At 48.6% G+C, this 19652-nt stretch overlaps 1 protein-coding gene across 5 annotated transcripts in view; it reads left to right on the forward strand.

Moving 5' to 3' along the window:
• Positions 1–15125, forward strand: part of BCL7B (BAF chromatin remodeling complex subunit BCL7B) — a 120745-nt gene extending 105620 nt beyond the window's left edge. For all 5 annotated transcript variants that reach the window (XM_029613039.1, XM_029613040.1, XM_029613042.1 and 2 more), the window contains 2 exons: positions 12592–12671; positions 12866–15125. In XM_029613039.1, the coding sequence (XP_029468899.1) occupies positions 12592–12671; positions 12866–12961 (176 nt within the window). In that variant the 3' untranslated portion in view covers positions 12962–15125. The remainder of the gene's footprint in view (positions 1–12591; positions 12672–12865) is intronic.
• The last annotated feature ends 4527 nt before the right edge of the window (positions 15126–19652 follow it).

The raw sequence follows: 19652 nt of genomic DNA on the forward strand, positions 1-19652 counted from the left end.
ATAGCTAGCTTGCCTTCCTTTTACCCTATTAGCCCTGAGTCTCAAAACCCTGATGACTAGCTTAGTTTTCCTAGCATGTATCCACATGTACTCAGGACCAGTGGCTTATGTGCTCTTCTGCTAGCAGATGGGAGACTGAGTCAGATTTCAAAGCTGATGTCACTCTAGATATACCCCTGCAGTATCCTCAGCTCTTCAGTATCTCTCCGTCTCCTAGCAGATGCGGACACTATCCCACACACTAGAAAAGTGTTAAGAACTACAGCAAAGAAGAAAAAGAAAAATTTACCTTAAAGAAGATCAAGCCCTGCTCTCCTGCGGTGAAACCTAAGGGTCCCTCCCCCAGTTGAGAATTCCTGAGGTGATTTCTGATATCCCTCAGAGGTGTATCTTGGTTCGGTAGCCGGTTCCCGGCGTGGACTTAGCCCCCGAGTGGCTGAAAGGCAGCAGTTGCACAACAGAGCGCGGCAGTGAAGGTAAAGCCCTCTCCCCTGCAGCTGGAGACTGTCCTGGCACTCGATCAGTAAACGCTGAGACCAGGTAAGCAGGAAACTTTAAATTCAGGTCTCCGATCTCCAAGGCTCGGATTGCCGTACCGATTCTGTTTTTTCTTCCAGCGAGGTAAAAAAGGGAGCACCGATCAGGTTGAGAAGCCCTGGTTGGGCTAGGCCCCGATCCGGTGCAGGGGTCCACGTGCAGACCCTCGGGGGTGCCATCTTTTGCGTGGGGAGCGTTGGGGCCATCTTCCCTTCTCATCCGGCGGTACACGCGGGGCAGGCCGGGCAGCAGATGTGCCTAACTTGTGCGCGTCCAATACAGACGCACGCACGCACAACTGAGCGCATTCCCCGCGCACAACTACACAGCCGCGCTTGCAACTACACGCACACATTGAAGCTCATTACCCGTGCGCCTAGACATAGAGACAATGGCACCGGCGTCCAAGAAGGCCGGAAGGCACTCTCTTTGCACAGCTTACCACATAAGAGCCGTGCAGCCTGAATTGGAGTCCTGCCTGTGTCAGCATTGCAAGGAAGCCCTGGGGGAACCGAAGCCTGGTCCCTCACTGTCTGGGGATGGGTCCGGAACTGCTACAGACAATAGCTCCCCGGATCTATGAAACTCCGAGATGTCTCCACAAGAGGGCACCTGACTCCCTCTAGGATTAACATGGACCCAGGGACCTTCTCCTGGTTAGAATTTTCCCAAGGGCTGCAAGCCTTTGTTCAGTCACAATCAGCCCCGGCTGCGTCCCAGGCTCAACCCTTGCCAGAAGCGCAAGATCCTCCCGGCCCTACACGGATGCCTCAAGACATGCCTCGCCTAACCAAGAATTTCCCTGACAGGGACCCAGACACCTCAGATGATGATGGCGGCTCCCTGGAAGAAGGAGAAATCCCTCCAGGCCTGGAACCATACCGAACCATGCTTTGCTTTTTCAACCTGAACGAATTACCAGCCCTTGTTTCCCAGACTCTGAAGACTCTGGGTATCCCAGGCACGGACCCTATGGCGGAACCATACTGGTGTCCCTTCGTAAAGCCTCATGCTACTTCCCAATGATGGAAGCCATCCAGGAACTAATTGACCTGAAGTGGGATGCCCCGGAGGCCAGCTTTAAAGGGGGACGGGCCTTGGAAGCCTTATACCCTCTGGAACCAGCAACCAAGGAACACCTGCGTTTTCCGAATGTGGACACCATGGTCTGTGCCGTCTCAAAACGAACAACCATTCCTGTTGAGGGAGGGGCTGCATTGAAGGATACTCAGGATAGGCGATTGGAATCCATTCTTAAGCAGGCCTTCGACGCAACAGCAATGACACTGCAGATTGCTTCCTACCGTGCACTGGTGGCACATTCCTGCTTGCTTCTCTCGAGAGAGAAGCAAATAAATCCGGAACGTATGCCGGTGAGATGATGGAACCTGCAGCAGCCTTCCTGACGGACGCAAGCTCAGATCTGGTCCATACCTCAGTCAGAGGAGTAACATCGGTAGTGGCAGCCAGAAGACAACTATGGCTGCGGAATTGATCTGCTGACGCGACCTCTAAAGCGAATCTCACAAGAATGCCCTTTAAAGGATCTCTCTTGTTTGGAAGCAAATTGGAGAAGTTAGCCAGCAAAAGGGGTGAATCCACAGTGCCTTGACTACCGGAAGATAGGAGTAAAAGATCTCAGTGCCCCTCCCCCAGAAGAACCAGAGGTAGAGGTTCACATTGCTTTAGACCCTACAGGAACTCTCAGTTCCAGGCACCTCGTCCCTCTGGAAGGTCCCAGCCCTCTCAAAACCGACAGACCAAGAGAGGAACAGGCCCGGGGGCAGGCTTCAGCCGTGCTCCCCAATGAGAATGGGCCAACCCATCCACATGAAGAGGAAATAGGGGCTGACTTGCCCTCTTCTACCAAAGATGGGTCGAGATCACGTCGGACAAATGGGTAGTAAACATTCGAAAAGGTTACTCTCTGTAGTTCCGCAGCATCCCTCGAGACAAATTTATGATGTCACCCTGCCACTCCCACACCAAGAGACTAGCAGTGGAAGCTACTCTGACAAGAATACTCAGTCTGAAGGCAATAACTCTGGTTCCTATGCCCCAACAAAATACGGGGCGCTATTCCATCTATTTTATCATTCCTAAGAAGGAAGGATCATTCCAACCCATCTTGGATCTCAAGAATGTCAACCGTCATCTGCAGATACTACACTTCCGCATGGAGACTCTTCGCTCCGTAATAATGGCAGTACAACCAGGAGAGTTCCTAACCTCCCTGGACCTCTCCGAAGCCTACCTTCACATTCCAGTCCATCAAGAACACTAGCGTTTTCTACGCTTTGCGATACTGGGTCACCATTACTAGTTCCGAGTTCTACCCTTCGGCCTAGCAACTGCCCCAAGAACATTCTCCAAAATTATGGTGGTCGTGGTGGCAATACTGAGGAAGGAAGGGATCTTGGTACACCCTTACCTGGACGACTGGCTGATCAGGGCAAAGTCTTCGAAAGAGAGCTGGCAGGTGACCAACAGAGTCAAGAACCTACTGCAGGAGCTCGGTTGGGTTGTGAACACGGGCAAGAGCAGCCTGCAGCCCTCTCAATCTCTAGCGTACCTGGGGGCTCGTTTTGACTTCAAACAGAAAAAAGTCTTCCTTCCTTCCCTGAGGAGAAGGAAACTGATGGAACAATTACAACGATTGATGACCAATGCACGCCCCAAGGTGTAGGACTATCTTCAAGTCCTCGGCTTCATGGCATCAACTCTGGAAGTCGTCCCATGGGCAAGGGCCCACATGCGACCGCTCCAGCGCTTCTTACTGTCACAATGGAATCCACTGTCCCAGGACTATTCAATTCGCCTCCAACTACCAGCAGAGGTACAATCTCAGCTTCAGTGGGAGGGAGGTTCTGGAAGCCAAATTTAGGCTCTTAGGTAGAAAGCTGAAATCCAGAACCTCTAGGGTAGCATTCTCTGAAATGCTCCCTGGTCCACGTGCAGGTCCCCAGAGGCAGGCAGAGCTCCGGAATCTCAATGCGTGGATGAGACGGTGGTGCATGGCTTTACCCAAGGCAAGTCTTGCCCCACAAACCTGCTTCATGTTTTTGAAGGAGTTAATAAACATGTAGATATAGGTGAACCGGTGGATGTGTAGTGTGTTTGGATTTTCAGAAGGCATTTGACAAAGTTCCACATGAGAGGCTTCTAAGAAAAGTAAAAAGTCATGGGATAGGTGGCTACGTCCTTTCGTAGATTACAAACTGGTTAAAAGACAGGAAACAGAGTAGGATTAAATGGACAATTTTCTCACAGGAAAAGGGTATATAGTGGAGTGCCTCAAGGATCGGTACTAGGACCTGGGCTTTTCAATATATTTATAAATGATCTGGAAAGGAATACGACGAGTGAGGTAATCAAATCTGCAGATGATACAAAATTATTCAGAGTAGTTAAATCACAAGCAGATTGTGATAAATTGCAGGAGGACCTTGTGAGACTGCAAAATTGGGCATCCAAATGGCAGATGAAATGTAATGTAGATAAGTGCAAGGTGAAATAACCCTTGCTGTAGTTACACGATGTTAGCCCAGGAAAGAGATCTAGGCGTCATAGTGGATAATACTTTGAAATCGTTGGCTCAGTGTGCTGTGGCAGTCAAAAAAGCAAATAGAATGTTAGGAATTATTAGGAATAGAATGGTGAATAAAACGGAGGATGTCATAATGCCTCTGTATCACTACATGGTGAGACAACACCTTGAATACTGTGTACAATTCTGGTCGCCGCATCTCAAGAAAGATATAGTTGCGATGGAGAAGGTACAGAGAAGGGCAATCAAATGACAAAGGGGATGGAACTGCTTCCCTATGAGGAAAGACTAAAGAGGTTAGGGCTGTTTAACCTGGAGAAAAGACGGCTGAGGGAGGATATGATAGAGGTTTTTAAAATCATGAGAGGTCTAGAACGGGTAAATGTGAATCAGTTATTTACTCTTTCGGGTAATAGAAGGACTAGGGGGCACTCCATGAAGTTAGCAAGTAGCACATTTAAAACTAATCGGAGAAAATTCGTTTTCACTCAATGCACAATTAAACTCTGGAATTTGTTGCCAGGGGATGTGGTTAGTGCAGTTAGTGTAGCTAGGTTTAAAAAATGTTTGGATAAGTTTTTGGAGGAGAAGTCCATTACCTGCTATTAATCAAGTTGACTTAGAAAATAGCCACTGCTATTACTAGCATTAGTAGCATACAATAGACTTAGTATTTGGGTACTTGCCAGGTACTTATAGCCTAGATTGGCCACTGTTGGAAACAGGATGCTGGGCTTGATGGACCCTTGGTCTGACCCAGTATAGCAATTTCTTATGTTCTTATGAGGGCAGCAGGATGTTAGCCCTCACGAAATCTGCCTGCCACCGTGCGGAGTTGAGTTTCTCCTGTTAATTTATTTTATGTTATTTTAATCGTAATTCTATGTTACGAGACTAAAGAGGGACCCTGCCTAGACGCGTGATATAGGGCATGTTGGACATTGGGCTCCATCTGATGATGTCACCCATGTGTGAGGACTTACATCCTGCTGTCCACGGAGAACGCCTGTTACAGGAAAGCAACTCTGCTTTCTCCAAAATCACTGCACTCACAACCCCTCTTCTGAAGTCAACTGCATTGGGCTCCATGTCCACCCCCCGCATACAGTTCAAGTTCCCTCTTTCTCACCTACAAATTCCTTCACTCTGCAGCACCTCACTACCTCTCCTCTCTTATCTCTCTCTACACCCCTCCTCGTGCACTCTGCTCATTGGATAAGTCACTCCTATCTGTGCCCTTCTCGTCTGCTGCCAATTCCTGACTCCGTGCTTTCCACCTGGCTGCGCCGTGTGCTTGGAATAGTCTTCCTGAACTGGGGCGTCATGCTCCCTCTCTTGCTGTGTTTAAATCCCATCCAATTACCCACCTTTTTGAGGCTGCTTTTAAATCTTATGACTAATTGTCCGCTTTTAGTCTTGTTAACTAACTTTCTTTTCAACTATTGTCTTGCTTGATGAAATACTCTGTCTCTTGTCCTGTGTGTTTGTCTAATTACCGTATTTTTCGCTCCATAAGACGCACCTGACCATAAGACGCACCTAGGATTCAGATGGGGAAATTTAAAAAAAAAAAAATTGTGCTAAACCGGCTCTGCGTCTGGGCGTCTTATGGAGCAAATTAGGGGAGTGCATAGCTTTTTTTTTTTCTCCCCATTTTGTTTTCGGGTCTGGGGAGGGCCATTTCGGTCCACTCCCCAGATCAGAAAACTTTTCTTTCTCTGGGAACCCCTCCCCCCCCCAAAAAAACCCCCATCCCAACCCTTTAAATTAACAACCCCCACCCTCCTGACCCCCCAAGACCTGCCGACTTAATTTCCTACAACCCCCCACCCTCCTGACCCCCCCCCAAGACCTGCCGACATAATTTCCTACAACCCCCCACCCTCCTGACCTGCCGACTTAATTTCCTACAACCCCCCACCCTCCTGACCCCCCCCCAAGACCTGCCGACTTAATTTCCTACACAACCCCCCACCCTCCTGACCCCCCAAGACCTGCCAAACGTCCCTGGTGGTCCAGCGGGGGTCCAGGCGCGGTGTCCTGGGCTTGGGCCGTCGGCTGCCAGTAATCAAAATGGCGCCGACGGCCCTTTGCCCTCACTATGTCACTGAGACCGACCAATAGCAGTGGTCGGTCCCAGTGACATAGTGAGGGCAAAGAGCCGTCGGCGCCATTTTGTTTACTGGCAGCCGACAGCTCACGCCCAGGAGATCGTTCCCGGATCGCTCCTGGACCCCCGCTGGACCACCAGGGACGTTTGGCAGGTCTGGGGGGGTCAGGAGGGTGGGGGTTGTAGGAAATTAAGTCGGCAGGTCTTGGGGGGAGTCGGGGGGGGGGGGGGGGTTTGTTTGATTTTTGTTTGGGTTTTTTTTTTATATTCGCTCCATAAGACGCACATACATTTCCCCCCCCACTTTTGGGGGAAAAAAAGTGCGTCTTATGGAGCGAAAAATACGGTAGATTGTAAGCTCTGTTGAGCAGGACTGTCTTCTTGTATGTTTGTACAGCACTGCTTATGTTAAGCAGCAGTAATAGTAGTAGGAGAACTATTCCATTTATTTCATAGTGCTAAAGAAAGAAGGCACCTTCAGACCAGTTCTGGATTTAAAGAAGATGAATGCTTCCTTGAGGGTTCTTCACTTTCACATGGAGTCTCTCCACTTTGTAATAGTGGCTTTTTGACATCCTTAGATCTCTCCGAGGCATATCTTTATATACCAGTTTGAAAGGACCATCAAAGGTTTCTTTACTTTGCTGTGTTGGGTTAGCATTGTCCTGCTCATCTGTGTGTTTAATGACTCAGAGACTCGGGTTTATAGTACTACCTGTGTTTGGATCCTTTTGGTGGGGGGTTAGTCGTGTTTGAAAGGTTCACAGAGTTATTTTTTCTTCAGTACCCTACCCCTGATCATGGTAGATTAATAGTGAAAGGCTACAGGTGGCACAGTTCCTCGTAAGGCTGCTTCCAGCAAGCTTTTATTCTCTGTCTCCATCTGCTGGTAGGAGAAAACAAATCATACGTCTGGACTAGTCTGAGACTCCAGGAGAGAAAATTTGCAAGTAAAAAACCTAGAGGCCAATATTCAGTAGTTTACGCCTCCAGTGCTGCCTATTAGAAGCAGTGCTGGAGCTGTTGGGAGCAGGTGAATAAGACCCTCGCTGTCCGCAGGGATCTGTTTTGCCCATCGGGGGAGTGGGAGATAGGGATGGGGGGAGGGGTGAGCCTGTTTCTGGTGTGATGGGGTGCGAGAATGGCAAATGTTTTAATGAAACCAGGAAAGGTTGTGGCAGGGAGGAAGGGATCGTTCTTGTTTTGGGGTTGCTGACTGTTTATGTATAAGGTGGGGGGAAGTGCATAATTGGGCCATGGCCCTTTGAATATTTTTCTTTTTTGACAGCTCTACTTAACTGGATTATCTTTGAACATATTTGGTTAAGTAGAAGTTTATTCAGCCACACAAGGGCAAATATAGCAGATATTTATTTATTTTTAACTTTTATATACCGTGCATTGGCCATCCCGGACACATGCAACACAGCAGAGTCCAAGGCGAGCCCCTTCCTGGCCGGGCTCCGCCAGACCTCATGCCATTTTCCTACACTACAGGCCATACAACAACTGATCGACCTGGAATGGGACGCTCCAGAGGCCACCTTTAAGGGAGGGCGAGCCCTAGAAGCTCTCTATCCTTTGGACCCTACAATGAAGGTACTCCTGAGGTTTCCCAAGGTCGACGCCCTGGTCTGTGCCACCACAAAGCGCACCAATCGAGGGAGGAGCTTCACTCAAGGATGCCAATTTCAGCCGGCAGGAATCCATCCTCAAGCAGTCTTACGATGTATCAACTATGAACTTACAGATGGTTGCCTGCTGCGCCATGATATCACACGCCTGCCTGGCTATGGCCAGGGACGCAACTACGCCAGTTGAGGCATTAGACCCGGCAATATCATTCCTCACGGATGCAACCTCAGACTTGGTACGCATCTCAGCCAGGAGCCTCTCGTCCATAGTGGCAGCCAGAAGACAGCTCTGGCTCCGATGCTGGTCAGCCGACGTGACCTCTAAGACGAGGCTCACGAGAATGCCCTTTAGAGGAACACTCCTGTTCAGAAGCGAACTGGACAAATTAGCCGACAAATGGGGCGAGTCCTCAGTACCCCGTCTTCCGGAGGACAGAAACAAGAGTAACCAACGCCCCTCTCCCCGGGCACCCAAGGGCAGAGGATCCCAGCGTTTTAGACCATACAAAAACACTTACCAAGCCCCTCGCCTCGCCGGCAGGGGACAGTCCTTTTGTAACAGACACAATAAAAGAGGAGCTAGCTCGGGACCAGGCCCCAGCCGCAACACACAATGAGAATCAGCAGATCCATCTACAGGAAGAGATCATAGGGGGCAGACTCGCCCTATTCTACCAAAGATGGGTTGAAATAACGTCGGACAATTGGATCCTATCCATCATCCGAGAGGGACACTACCTGGACTTCCACAGCATCCCCCCGGACAAGTTTGTGATTTCTCTGTGCCACGACCCCTCCAAGAGGAAGGCAGTGGAAACCACACTATCAAAACTCCTCGCCCTAAAGGCAATAACACCGGCGCCCACGCACCAACAAAATTCTGGGCACTATTCTATCTACTTCATCGTGCCCAAGAAAGAGGGAACATTCCGGCCCATACTGGACTTCAAGACCGTCAATCGCTACCTGAAGGTACCCCGCTTCCATATGGAAACCCTGCGTTCGGTCATAAAGGCAGTACAACCGGGAGAATTCCTGACCTCCCTGGATCTGTCAGAAGCCTTTCTCCACATACCGATCCATCGCATCCATCAGCGTTTCCTACACTTCACGATATTGGGCCATCACTACTAGTTCCGTGCCCTACCGTTCGGGCTAGCTACGGCTCCCCGAACGTTCACCAAGATCATGGAGGTAGTAGCAGCGACACTGAGGAAAGAACGAAGCCTCGTGCACCCATACCTGGACGATTGGCTGATCAGAGCGAAATCAGAGGAAAGCCATCAAGCAACCACCAGAGTCAAGGAACTACTGTTGAGCCTCAGGTGGGTCGTCAACACACCCAAGAGCCACCTGCAGCCCTCCCAATCCCTAGAGTACCTGGGGGTCCGGTTCAACACCAAATGGAACAAAGTCACCCTTCCCCCTACAAGGAGAAGGAGATTGATGGAACAACTACGAGCATTGTTCAACTCCACTCTTCCTACGGCGTGGGACTATCTCCAAGTCCTCGGACTCATGGCATCAACCATAGAAGTCGTCCCATGGGCAAGGGCCCACATGCGGCCCCTACAACATTCCCTACTGTCATGGTGGAACCCGATGTCTCAAAACTACTCCGCCCCCCTCCGACTACTGGCAAAGGTTCGGAACCAGCTACAATGGTGGCTACAAGAAGACCATCTGAGCGAGGGAACAAGCCTATCCCCACCAGAATGGACTTGCTCACCACAGATGCAGAGCCCACTGCCAGGAGCTAACGGCTCAAGGGCAGTGGGACAAAGAAGAGTCAGCATGGAACATAAATTGTCTGGAAGCCCAAGCAGTCAGACTAGCCTGCCTACGGTTCAGTCACAGACTCCGGGGCAAATCAGTCAGAGTCATGTCGGACAACACCACAACAGTGGCCTACATCAACTGCCAGGGGGGAACCAGAAGCCAGCAGGTGTCTCTGGAAATAGAGCTCCTAATGACGTGGGCAGAATCAAACCTACAAGGGATATCAGCCGCCCACATCGCCCTTCCCTCCATGGCCACTACTGGGCGGAATCATCTGCAAGATAGAACTCCACAGAGGGCTGGTACTTCTAGTGGCCCCGGACTGGACAAGAAGACCGTGGTATGCGGACATGTGAAGACTTCTGGCGGGAAACCCTCTACGCCTACCTCCACACAGGGATCTACTCCAGCAAGGACCGATCCTCCACAAAGACCCAACGAGATTCTCGCTTACGGTCTGGCCATTGAGAAGTCTCACCTCAAAAAGAGTGCATACTCGGGACCAGTGATTGACACACTGCTCCGAGCGCGCAAGTTCTCCACCTCCTTAACATATATACGAGCATGGAGAATATTCGAAACCTGATGAGAGGACCGCGACATCCTTCCACGGACAGTCAAAATCCCCATGATTCTGGGATTTCTGCAGGACAGCGTGAACAAAGGGTTGTCTCTCAACTCCATCAAGGTGCAACTGGGCGCCCTGGCCAGCTTCAGACCCAGGGTAGCGGCACCAGCCTAGCGGCCCACCCAGACATCTCCCGCTTCTTAAAAGGGGTCAAGCACATTCGGCCACCTCTAAAGTGGCCGATACCCCAATGGAATCTCAATCTAGTGTTAGACTTCCTAGTGGGAGCTTCGTTCAGACCAACTCTCGGTCTGTCCCTATGGCTCCTGACCTTGAAGACTGCATTCCTTGTGGCAATCTGCTCAGCCCTTCGAATCTCCGAACATCAAGCACTATCATGCCAGGAGTCGTTCCTCAGATTCACGCCGGGATCCATACAGCTGCGCACTGTACCCTCCTTCCTGCCAAAGATGGTTTCTCACTTCCATCTAAACCAAACGATCTCGCTGCCATCTCCAGATGAGCATAAGGACTCGAAAGACTCACAACTTCTTCGCCACCTGAATGTCGGCAGACTCCTATTCCGATACCTGGAAAGATTGAAACCTGTACGAAAGACGGACCATCTGTTCGTTCTTCACAGTGGGAAGAAGCAAGGGGAAGGGCCTTGTGGGCAACCATAGCCTGCTGGATCAAAGAAGTAATCAAGACGGCCTACATAGAGGCAGGCAAGCCTCCACCTCTACAAATCAAGGCCCATTCCCAGGGATGGAGGAACCACTAGGCGAGCTAGGCCTGTGCCTAGGGTGCCACGATTTAGGGGGTGCCACAGCAGGCAGCAGAATTTTGAAAGGGCGAAAAGTGCCCTTTCAAAATTCTGCCAGCCCCCGCCTCATCGTGCCACCCTCCCGATGCCCCCCTTGTGGTCCAGCGGAGGTCCTGGGAGCGATCTGCTGCACCCGGGGCCTCGGCTGCCACTAAGCAAAATGGCGCTGGTGGCCTTTAGCCCCTACCATGTGACAGGGGCCAACCAATGGCACCGGTAGCCCCTGTCACATGGTAGGGGCTAAAAGCCACCAGTGCCATTTTGGTTAGTGGCAGCCGAGGCCCCGGGAGCAGCAGATTGCTCCCAGGCCCCCACTTGGACCACCAGGTATTTTGTAAGTTTTCTTTTGGAGGGGGAGGAGTCGGGGTTGCGACCAGGGGCAAGGCTGGGTGCGGCTCGACAGGGGGGCGGGCGGCACAAGGCTGAAGGTGCCTAAGGCGCCCAATCCCCTTGCACCGGCTCTGCCCATTCCACAAGGGCCCAAGCAGTGTCCTGGGCAGAAACCAAGATGCTGTCACCCGCAGAGATCTGTCGGGCGGCGACGTGGTCCTCCATCCACACCTTCTCGAGATTCTATCGCCTGGATGTTCAGGCCAGGGAGGACACAGCATTCGCAAGGGCAGTACTAAATGGGCCATGGGCAGCCTCCCACCCGGTTCAGGAGTAGCTTTTGTACATCCCAATGGTCCTGAGTCCATCTGCTACACACTAGGAAATGGAGATATTATTTACCTGATTATTTCATTTTCCTTAGTGTAGACAGATGGACTCAGCACCCCCCGCCCATGGCTGCCTCGTAATCAAGAATCCTCGGGGAAACCTCCCCCCGAGTGCAACACAAGCACGGGTAAGCCAACCCTTATCTCTAGTTCAGACACCCATATTACCAGGTGTCGGCGCTTCTCAGTTGAGTGCCCTGGTGGTCTCCAGCTAGAAACCACGTCAACCAATCCGAGTAATCAAGTTAATAAAGTTATCCAAGTTAATCAAAATTATCCAAACACACATATATCCATAATTGCTTTTCGAGGAGAAAACTGGAGAGCAAAGCCTCGTGCACGGGTATATCTAGTGCTGACGTCAGATTGAAATCTGACTCAGTCTCCAACTGCTATCAGGAGTACACTATACCCATTGGTCCTGAGTCCATCTGTCTACACTAAGGAAAATGAAATTATCAGGTAAGTAATTTCTACATTAATCTTGGAATATTATATATTTTTAATATAAATGAAAGGTTTTTATGAGATAGGTTGTGTCGTGAAACATTTTATTTATGTATATACTTAAGGAAACATACATAAATTGTCGAAATATGTTTCATTCGTTTAACCTTTAACCTCTGGTTTGCTAGTAGACTGAATTACTGTGTCGTGAAATTATGTTTGTCTAAAACGTGTGTCAGCAACATGAAATGTTGGGAAAGCTCTGGCCTAGAGATTGGTGACAGAAAATAGAAAGAATTTGGCCTGGCAGCCCAGAGGTGAGAGGGAGCAATGAGGGAAGAGAAGAGTAAAAACAGTACAGAAGAGCAAAAGTGCATTTGGTGCTGTTAGATCTGTAATTGTTCCTCCATCCTTTCCCTTTCAGAACCCTCTTTGCCATTCTCCGAAGTTGCAGATGAACCACCGACTCTTACGAAAGAAGAGCCAGGACCCCCAAAAACTCAGGTATGGGAGGAAATGAGTGAGCTCACATGGCTGTCACTGACAGGGTATTGCTGTGAGGAAGGTCACAATACTGAGAGAAAACTCATACTGCTGCTAGCTAGCAGCGCCAGGCATGCCTGTTAAGAATAACTGTAAATAATAAAATGTCTTCTTTCCCCATGCTGCTTTCTCTTAACTGCCTCCTGTATTCACAGGGAACTGAAGAAGAGGAGGAAGAGCCTGGTGCTCCACCCCTGAAAAGGATATGCACAGAACAGAACTTGCACTTCCCCCCAGTCTCAGAGAGCTAGCCCATCATTCCTGCTGGAAGGATCGCTGTAATGTGATGCTGGCCAGCACTCGTGCAACGACCTGCTGGACATTACCCCTATTTATTTTATACCAATTTGTACTGGAGCACCACCAGGGCACACCCTTTCTAACTTGTATATGAGAGCTGGTAACGCCATCTGGTGCAACTGTTTCAAGTGTGCCTGGCAAAAGTCTGCGTAGCACAACTACTGACCCTGTGGTGAGGCCTTGAGGATGCAACGTGATTAATTTGTCCTGTTTGTATGTAGTGAGCTTGCATAATCCTTACTGCCCCTGACAGCAGAAGGGCTGAAATATTTTCACTGTTCCTTGGCCAGGACCAAGACTGGTGTATCCCGCACTATTTGCAAAAATTGTAGGTCTGGAGTATTCTGGCTGCCTCAAGCAGGATATCCTGGCTCCCTAGGCAAAAGCAACTATGGTCACTGTTCTTGAACTGATTATTCTGTATTTGCACAGTGCTCCGATCCTGATTTCATAGATTCTCTGCACACTCTCCCTGTAACTTAGGCTTAGTGTTTCATATTTACAGACCTGCATTAACTGTCCCAGGAGATCTCTAGATGAACCAAGGTTTTGTTACTGATAGGAGTGGGACTTTGGGAAACCTTGATTCTCAGAGAAGCATCTCCAAGAAACTCAGGCGTTATCCTGTATTCTGAGAGGGACTGAAGAGATGAGGGAATTAAATGCAAAGCTGGTAACAGCAAACCATGAGCCCCAGAGGCCAAAGCTTGGAACCCTCCAGCATCTGTGCAGAAGTCTCAAACAGCAGTCAGCAGAGGATGGTTTATGTTAGACAAGATTTCCTATGCCACAAGCATAGCTATAGATGGGTATAATTTGCTCTAATGCAGTAGATCAGCTTATTTTCTGAGCAATACATGCTATCTGCTGAAGGTCCTGTTGCATTATCTGCCATCTGTGCCATTCATGAAAGAGTAGTCGTGCCCTGTGCTGGAAGCATTCCTATGCCATCCATGAAAGTGCTATAGTGCCATGCATTGGAAACAACTCTGCACCATCCACTGAAATTGCCACCCTGCCATTGGCTGAAAATGCTGCTGTGCATTTACTGAAAGAGCAATCATGCCATGCATTGAACGCTGTGCTGTGCCATCTACTGAACGAACCAACATGTGTGAGGCCTTGGCTAACTTCTTATTTCTAATACGCCTAAAAATTCCAAACGCCAAATCTAGACACATTTTCATTTTTTTCTAAGTAAAACAATTAAAAAGCTATTGTTTTATTAAGGTGTCCATTTTTGAAAGATCTCTATTTCAAGACTAGTTATTGTGAAGGTGTTTACAGTAATATTGTGGGAGAGTATAGTATCTTTAGGCTGAGGCTGAGATCAGCCCAGCCTGTGCAGCAGCTTGGGAATGTTGGAGATGTCTCCCCTTGGGTTAGAGGGAAAGAAGCAACAATATGACTTCACAGCCAGTTTATAACTTAGACTTGGATGTGCAGTGCTTATTCAGTTCTGACAGCATTTCCCTGCTTACTAGGAAATGCAGAAGTAGTGCTCATGCTGGCAGGATTAATCTTCACTGTCCGGATAGGATTGCATAGCTTACTTGTGCTCAGGCTCCTTATAAACAGTACATCCTGATCTAACCATGTGAGGAGATGCTTTTTTTTCTTAATTTTGTCTTTGGGGCATAGTGAGGCACTTATGTGTGTTTCACTAGGAGTTCCTCCCCAGGGATATTGGAAGACACTTTGTTGCATATTTTGCTCAGAGACCCTCTCTGTATGCTCAAGAGCTTTTCTCTATGAGACGCAAGGAGATGCTGCTGTTCATGTCCAGATTTCCTCTGTCTCTGGGCCTGGAGAGATATATTCTTGTGTGTTTGCTCAGAGTTCCTCTAGCTCTGGGACATGGGGCAATACTTTCTTTGCTCAGAGTTCTCTGTTGGATACAGGGAAATATTCTTGTGTGTTTATTCCAAGTTTTTTTCCTTCATTGGATGTCATGGAAAGTATTATTTCTCTCTTAAATCTGCATGTGAAATAGATTTTTGTGATTTATTTTTTGTTTGGAAATTGTTGAAGAGAATAAAAAATGGTCTACTGTAAGTGAAGAAATATTTTAGCACTGAATAGAATATTTTTAAAATTAAACTATTTGTAATAGAATTTGAGAGTGGATTTCTCAGTCCTTCCTTTTAGCAGTGAAGCAGCGGAGCTCCAGAAAGTTGCCCACCATGTAAGGGTAAGCAGCTTGGCTAGAGAAATGAGATATGCCGAGCACAAGACGGTTCGTCAGATGATATGGTGAATAGGTAAACTTGGTCTGTGCAAATTAAAATGGTACAGTGTAAAAACTTTCAAACCCCTTGCAAGGCCTCTCTCTTCAGGTTTTACCTTATTCTTATACACTGCATTCTAATGAACTCCTTATTGTATCACTGCTCAACTGAATATTCCCCATACCATCTCCCTTTAGGGCTTTTTTTTCCCCTGCTTCTTTAAAGATAGACATTAGTTTTCTTTAAAAAAATGTATACCAGCATTATAGAGATGCTCATATTTAGCTTAGCATCCTGAAAGTGACATTCTCTGAAGACCAGCAGTTCATAGTCACATAAATTAGATATATGACCATGTTCATCGCCAAACGGACATCTGTTCCAGAGCATTTTGAAAAAAATCTAATGGCCTTTATTGCACTTGCATGGCAGTTCTTATGCTGCTGTGGTCCTGCTGCTACCCTCAGTTCATTTTTGTCTGTTGGAAATATTGGACATACAAGATTGTGGCCCCTACGTCTTCCTGGTTTCTTTGCACTTTCATTCTGTAAAAAAATGTTTTCATAGGTTTTTCAGCTATTTAAGTTTCTTGAATTCTCTGTAATTCCCTGCACGTACCCGGATCAGTCCAGACCGTGGGTTGAGCCTCCTTTCCAGCAGGTGGAGTCAGACTAAAACTTGAAGGATATCCTATATGAGGACAGAGCCTATCCTGTAACCCTTCAGTATTTGTCTGTCTCCAGCAGGTGGATCAGCTCACCCTTCGGTCTCCTGATTTAGGCTAGTCAGCCTTCTTTTCTTCTTGATCAAGCGGATCAAGGGATCTTGATTGGATTTTTTTCTGTAAAAAAAAAAAAAAAAAAGAAAGAAAAATATAGGGAAGGAGTTTAACTTTTTTTCTGTGCAGGAGACGTTCCCGTCTCCTGCTGGTGGTCCAGTCTTTCGTCTCCCCCCTGTGTGGGGACCAAGGCTGGTCCAGTCTTCATCTCCCCCCTCCGGCTGCCTAGGGAGCATAGGGCTCCATTGTGGTGCTCAGTCTGCGTTTGAAAAAAAAAAAAAAGTAAAATAATAAAATTGATAAACCAAATAACATTCTAATTTATTAGTAATTTTATTCTTGGCCCTTACCTGGGATCGAACTGGCAGGCAGACAGACAGGAGCGAGCAGGCTTCACTCCCCTGCCTGCGCTCCTGCCGGCGGGCTGCCAATCAAGGCTATTTTTAGCTTTTTTTTCTCTTCAGCGTGGCTCCTCTTCATTGCGGATGCTGCGGCCAGCAGCCTGCCTTGCTTGTGGGCAGCCCTCGGTGTGCGTATCGCGTGAGGGGCTCTGCTCAGCCTGCCTGCCTGCCTGCCTGCCTAGGAAGGCCCCTCCTCGGCAGGGCAGGCAAATTTAGCCCAGGGATCAAATCCCCAGCGCATGGCCAGGCCGTTCCCCGGTCGGCAAAGCCCGGGAATGGTGGCCATTTTGGATTTTTCGGCAGCTCCCAATTTGGAGCTGGGGAGCCGGATTTTTGCACGTTTCCCCCAGATTTGAGCCCCGAGGCCTCCCTGGAGGTGGTCCCTGACACCCCCTCCCCCGAGAAATCCAGGGCTCATTTTTTCTGGCCCCCCCCCCCCCGGCTAAAAAATTCCACGCCCCTTGTTGTACCCTGTTTGCCCGGCCGCGGAGCCTTCGGGGTCTGTTCGGGTGTGGGTGGGTTCGGGGGTGGCCCCTGTCCCTGACACCCCCCCCCCCCCCCCCCGATGGCCCTGGTTCTTCCGGATCGACTCGGAGGGCATAGATGCTTTGGCTCTCCCCTGGTTGTATGACATAGTGGCGCCGGCGCTACATTTGCCCTCACTATGTCATACGGGTATGACATAGTGAGGGCAAGGTAGCGCCGGCGCCATTTTGAATATTGGCAATACGGCCCGCGTGCAGGAGGTTGCTCCCGGACCCCCGCTGGACTTTTGGCAAGTCTTGTTGGGGTCAGGAGGCCCCCCCAAGCTGGCCAAAAGTCCCTAGGGGGCCAACGGGGATCCGGGAGCGATCTGCACTCGTGACGTCGGGTGACAGGAACCAAAATGGCACCGGCGCTACCTTCGCCCTGTCATATGGTAAGGGCAAAGGGCTACCGGCGCCATTTCTATTAACGCAGCCGTGGCCCGAGAGCGGGAGATTGCGCCGGGACACACCCTCCCCCCCACTGGACCCCAGGTAATTTAAAACATTTTGGGGGAGTTCGGGAGGGTGGGGGATTTGTTTTAAAGGGTCGGGGTGGGTTTTAGGGTTGTTTTGGTGTGCCGGTTTTCCCGCCCTCCCCTGATTTACGATTTTTTGACGATAAATCGGGGGAATTGCTATTGTATCGTGGCTCTAACGATTTTTGACGATTTAAAATATATCTGACGATTGTTTTAAATCGTCAAAAAACGATTCACATCCCTAATCCACACTTAGAGCTTCACTTTGCCTATTTTGATGCTAAACGCACTAAGATGAAGCCTCTCTCCTGCCTTTTGGCACCAGCCAGCTCTGATGCTCCAAGCGAGTGTTGTAAGTATGCAGCCTTGGTGTGGCTTGGACTGATACTTTGTGTTTCTAGTTTTTATTGGTTCTGTGTCTGTGCCCATCCTGTTGTCTTTTATTGGATTGGTCCAGCAGGACCCTGAGCATAGAATATTTGAGGGTTTCTCTGAGCTGGATTTCTGGCAGATTTATTGGTCCTCAATTTGCTTCTGTAACCTGATATGAACCTGGTGCCTGACTGTGATCTTGACCTTACCTTATCCCTGTCTCACTTGCCTGCCTGGGCTCCTGATTGGTACTGAAGCTCTTGGGTTTGGACTCTTTTTACTGTAAGGATTTGCTAGGTTGTGAAAGATGCTGTGAGAATCTACTAGCATTAAAACAGTTCTTGCAACCTGCTTCTGGACCTTGTCTCCATTTTGTATCAGCTATGAATTCATTAAATAGGGCCCCCAATCCTCAGCTGCCCATGACCCAGATGGGGGTCCTGACAACTACTTTTAAGACTGATAGTTCTTCAGCTTCATTGATGAAATGTTCTGAGACTTCATAACTCCTTTTTTAATTCAAGTCTGAAGAGTCCTTTAGCCTTGCCTGTATGTCCTTTTGTCCTCCCCAAAGGGCCAACTCTATCGCAGACAGGATACAGATCATCCCATCTTTTTGTGTTAGAAAATGGCCAAAGTGATTTCTTTTGAGTTGAAGTCCTGCTATTGCTGCAGGTTCAATTCCTGCTTTGAAGCAATAGGGAGGGAGGCAGAAAGTAGATACTAGTCAAGTTTTTAGGGAGCTTCAGATACCTGACAGGTTTCAATGAAGCACAAACTTCAAATCTTTTTGCTGGAAAGGAAAGAGTCGAACGAGGGATCACGATTTGACACTCCAAGGGGGATGACTAAGAACCAATATCTGGCATGACCTCCCAGAGAGGTAATGAAGACAACAATTAATGAATTCAAAAGAGCTTGGAATAAATACTGTGGATCCCTAAAGACTTAAAGAAAGGGAAGGTATAACATTTCTGCATGGGGTATCCTACATGGAGCGGCAGTTACTACTCTCAACAGAAAGCCTGGGGTAATCTGCATGGAGCACCAGTTACTACCATAAGCAAATTGATGGGCAGATTAGATGGACCATTTGGTCTTTTTGTGCCATCGTTACTATGTTGTTGTGAGCCCAAGGGCACCTCTTCTTAACCTTTTCAAATACCTGGATGCCCACAAATAATTGGTGGCAGTATCACTCCACCTTCTCTTTTAGGATATATGGGAGAGAAAATGGGAAACTCTGCATATATTGTATTTCCTGTTAATAAGAAGACAGACACCAAGTACCATGTTAAGGCAACTAAAGCATTCAACCAGCCCAGTTGGGCCATACCAGAATGTGGTTGTCAAATCCATCCTGAAATGAGAAAATCAAGAACTCATATTTTGGTTCCTTTGGGATGGGATTCTCAGATCTTGATGCTCTTTTCAGGAAGAAGTAGAACCAGAATGCTATGCTGCAGTTCCACATATTATACTACTAGTTCTGTACGATGCAGCACTAGCACACGCTCTTGATAGTGGCTCAGAAATTCATCCGGTTTCTCCCTGAAGAGAAACAAGCAGAATTCCTCAGACTATTGGAGACTGATGAGGAGTGAGACAAGCGCTTGGTCTGTATAAGCTGTAATGCTTTCAAGAAGGCATAGAGCCTCTGTTATGAGTATTGATATTCCACTCATGTTTGTGTGTTTCAAGAAGGATGTGCAGGAAAGATATGCTATCATGTGATGTAGTGAGGAAATAAGGTGAAGGAGACGGTGGATCTTAAGAAAGACCACCACAGCAAGCTTCAGGCCCTAACCACGTCCACTCTTGAACCATTCTCCACATCCTGGAGGATCCACTGTGGAT

The sequence above is a fragment of the Rhinatrema bivittatum genome, chromosome 8 (genome assembly GCF_901001135.1).
Source record: "Rhinatrema bivittatum chromosome 8, aRhiBiv1.1, whole genome shotgun sequence".
NCBI classification, from domain to species: Eukaryota; Metazoa; Chordata; class Amphibia; order Gymnophiona; family Rhinatrematidae; genus Rhinatrema; species Rhinatrema bivittatum.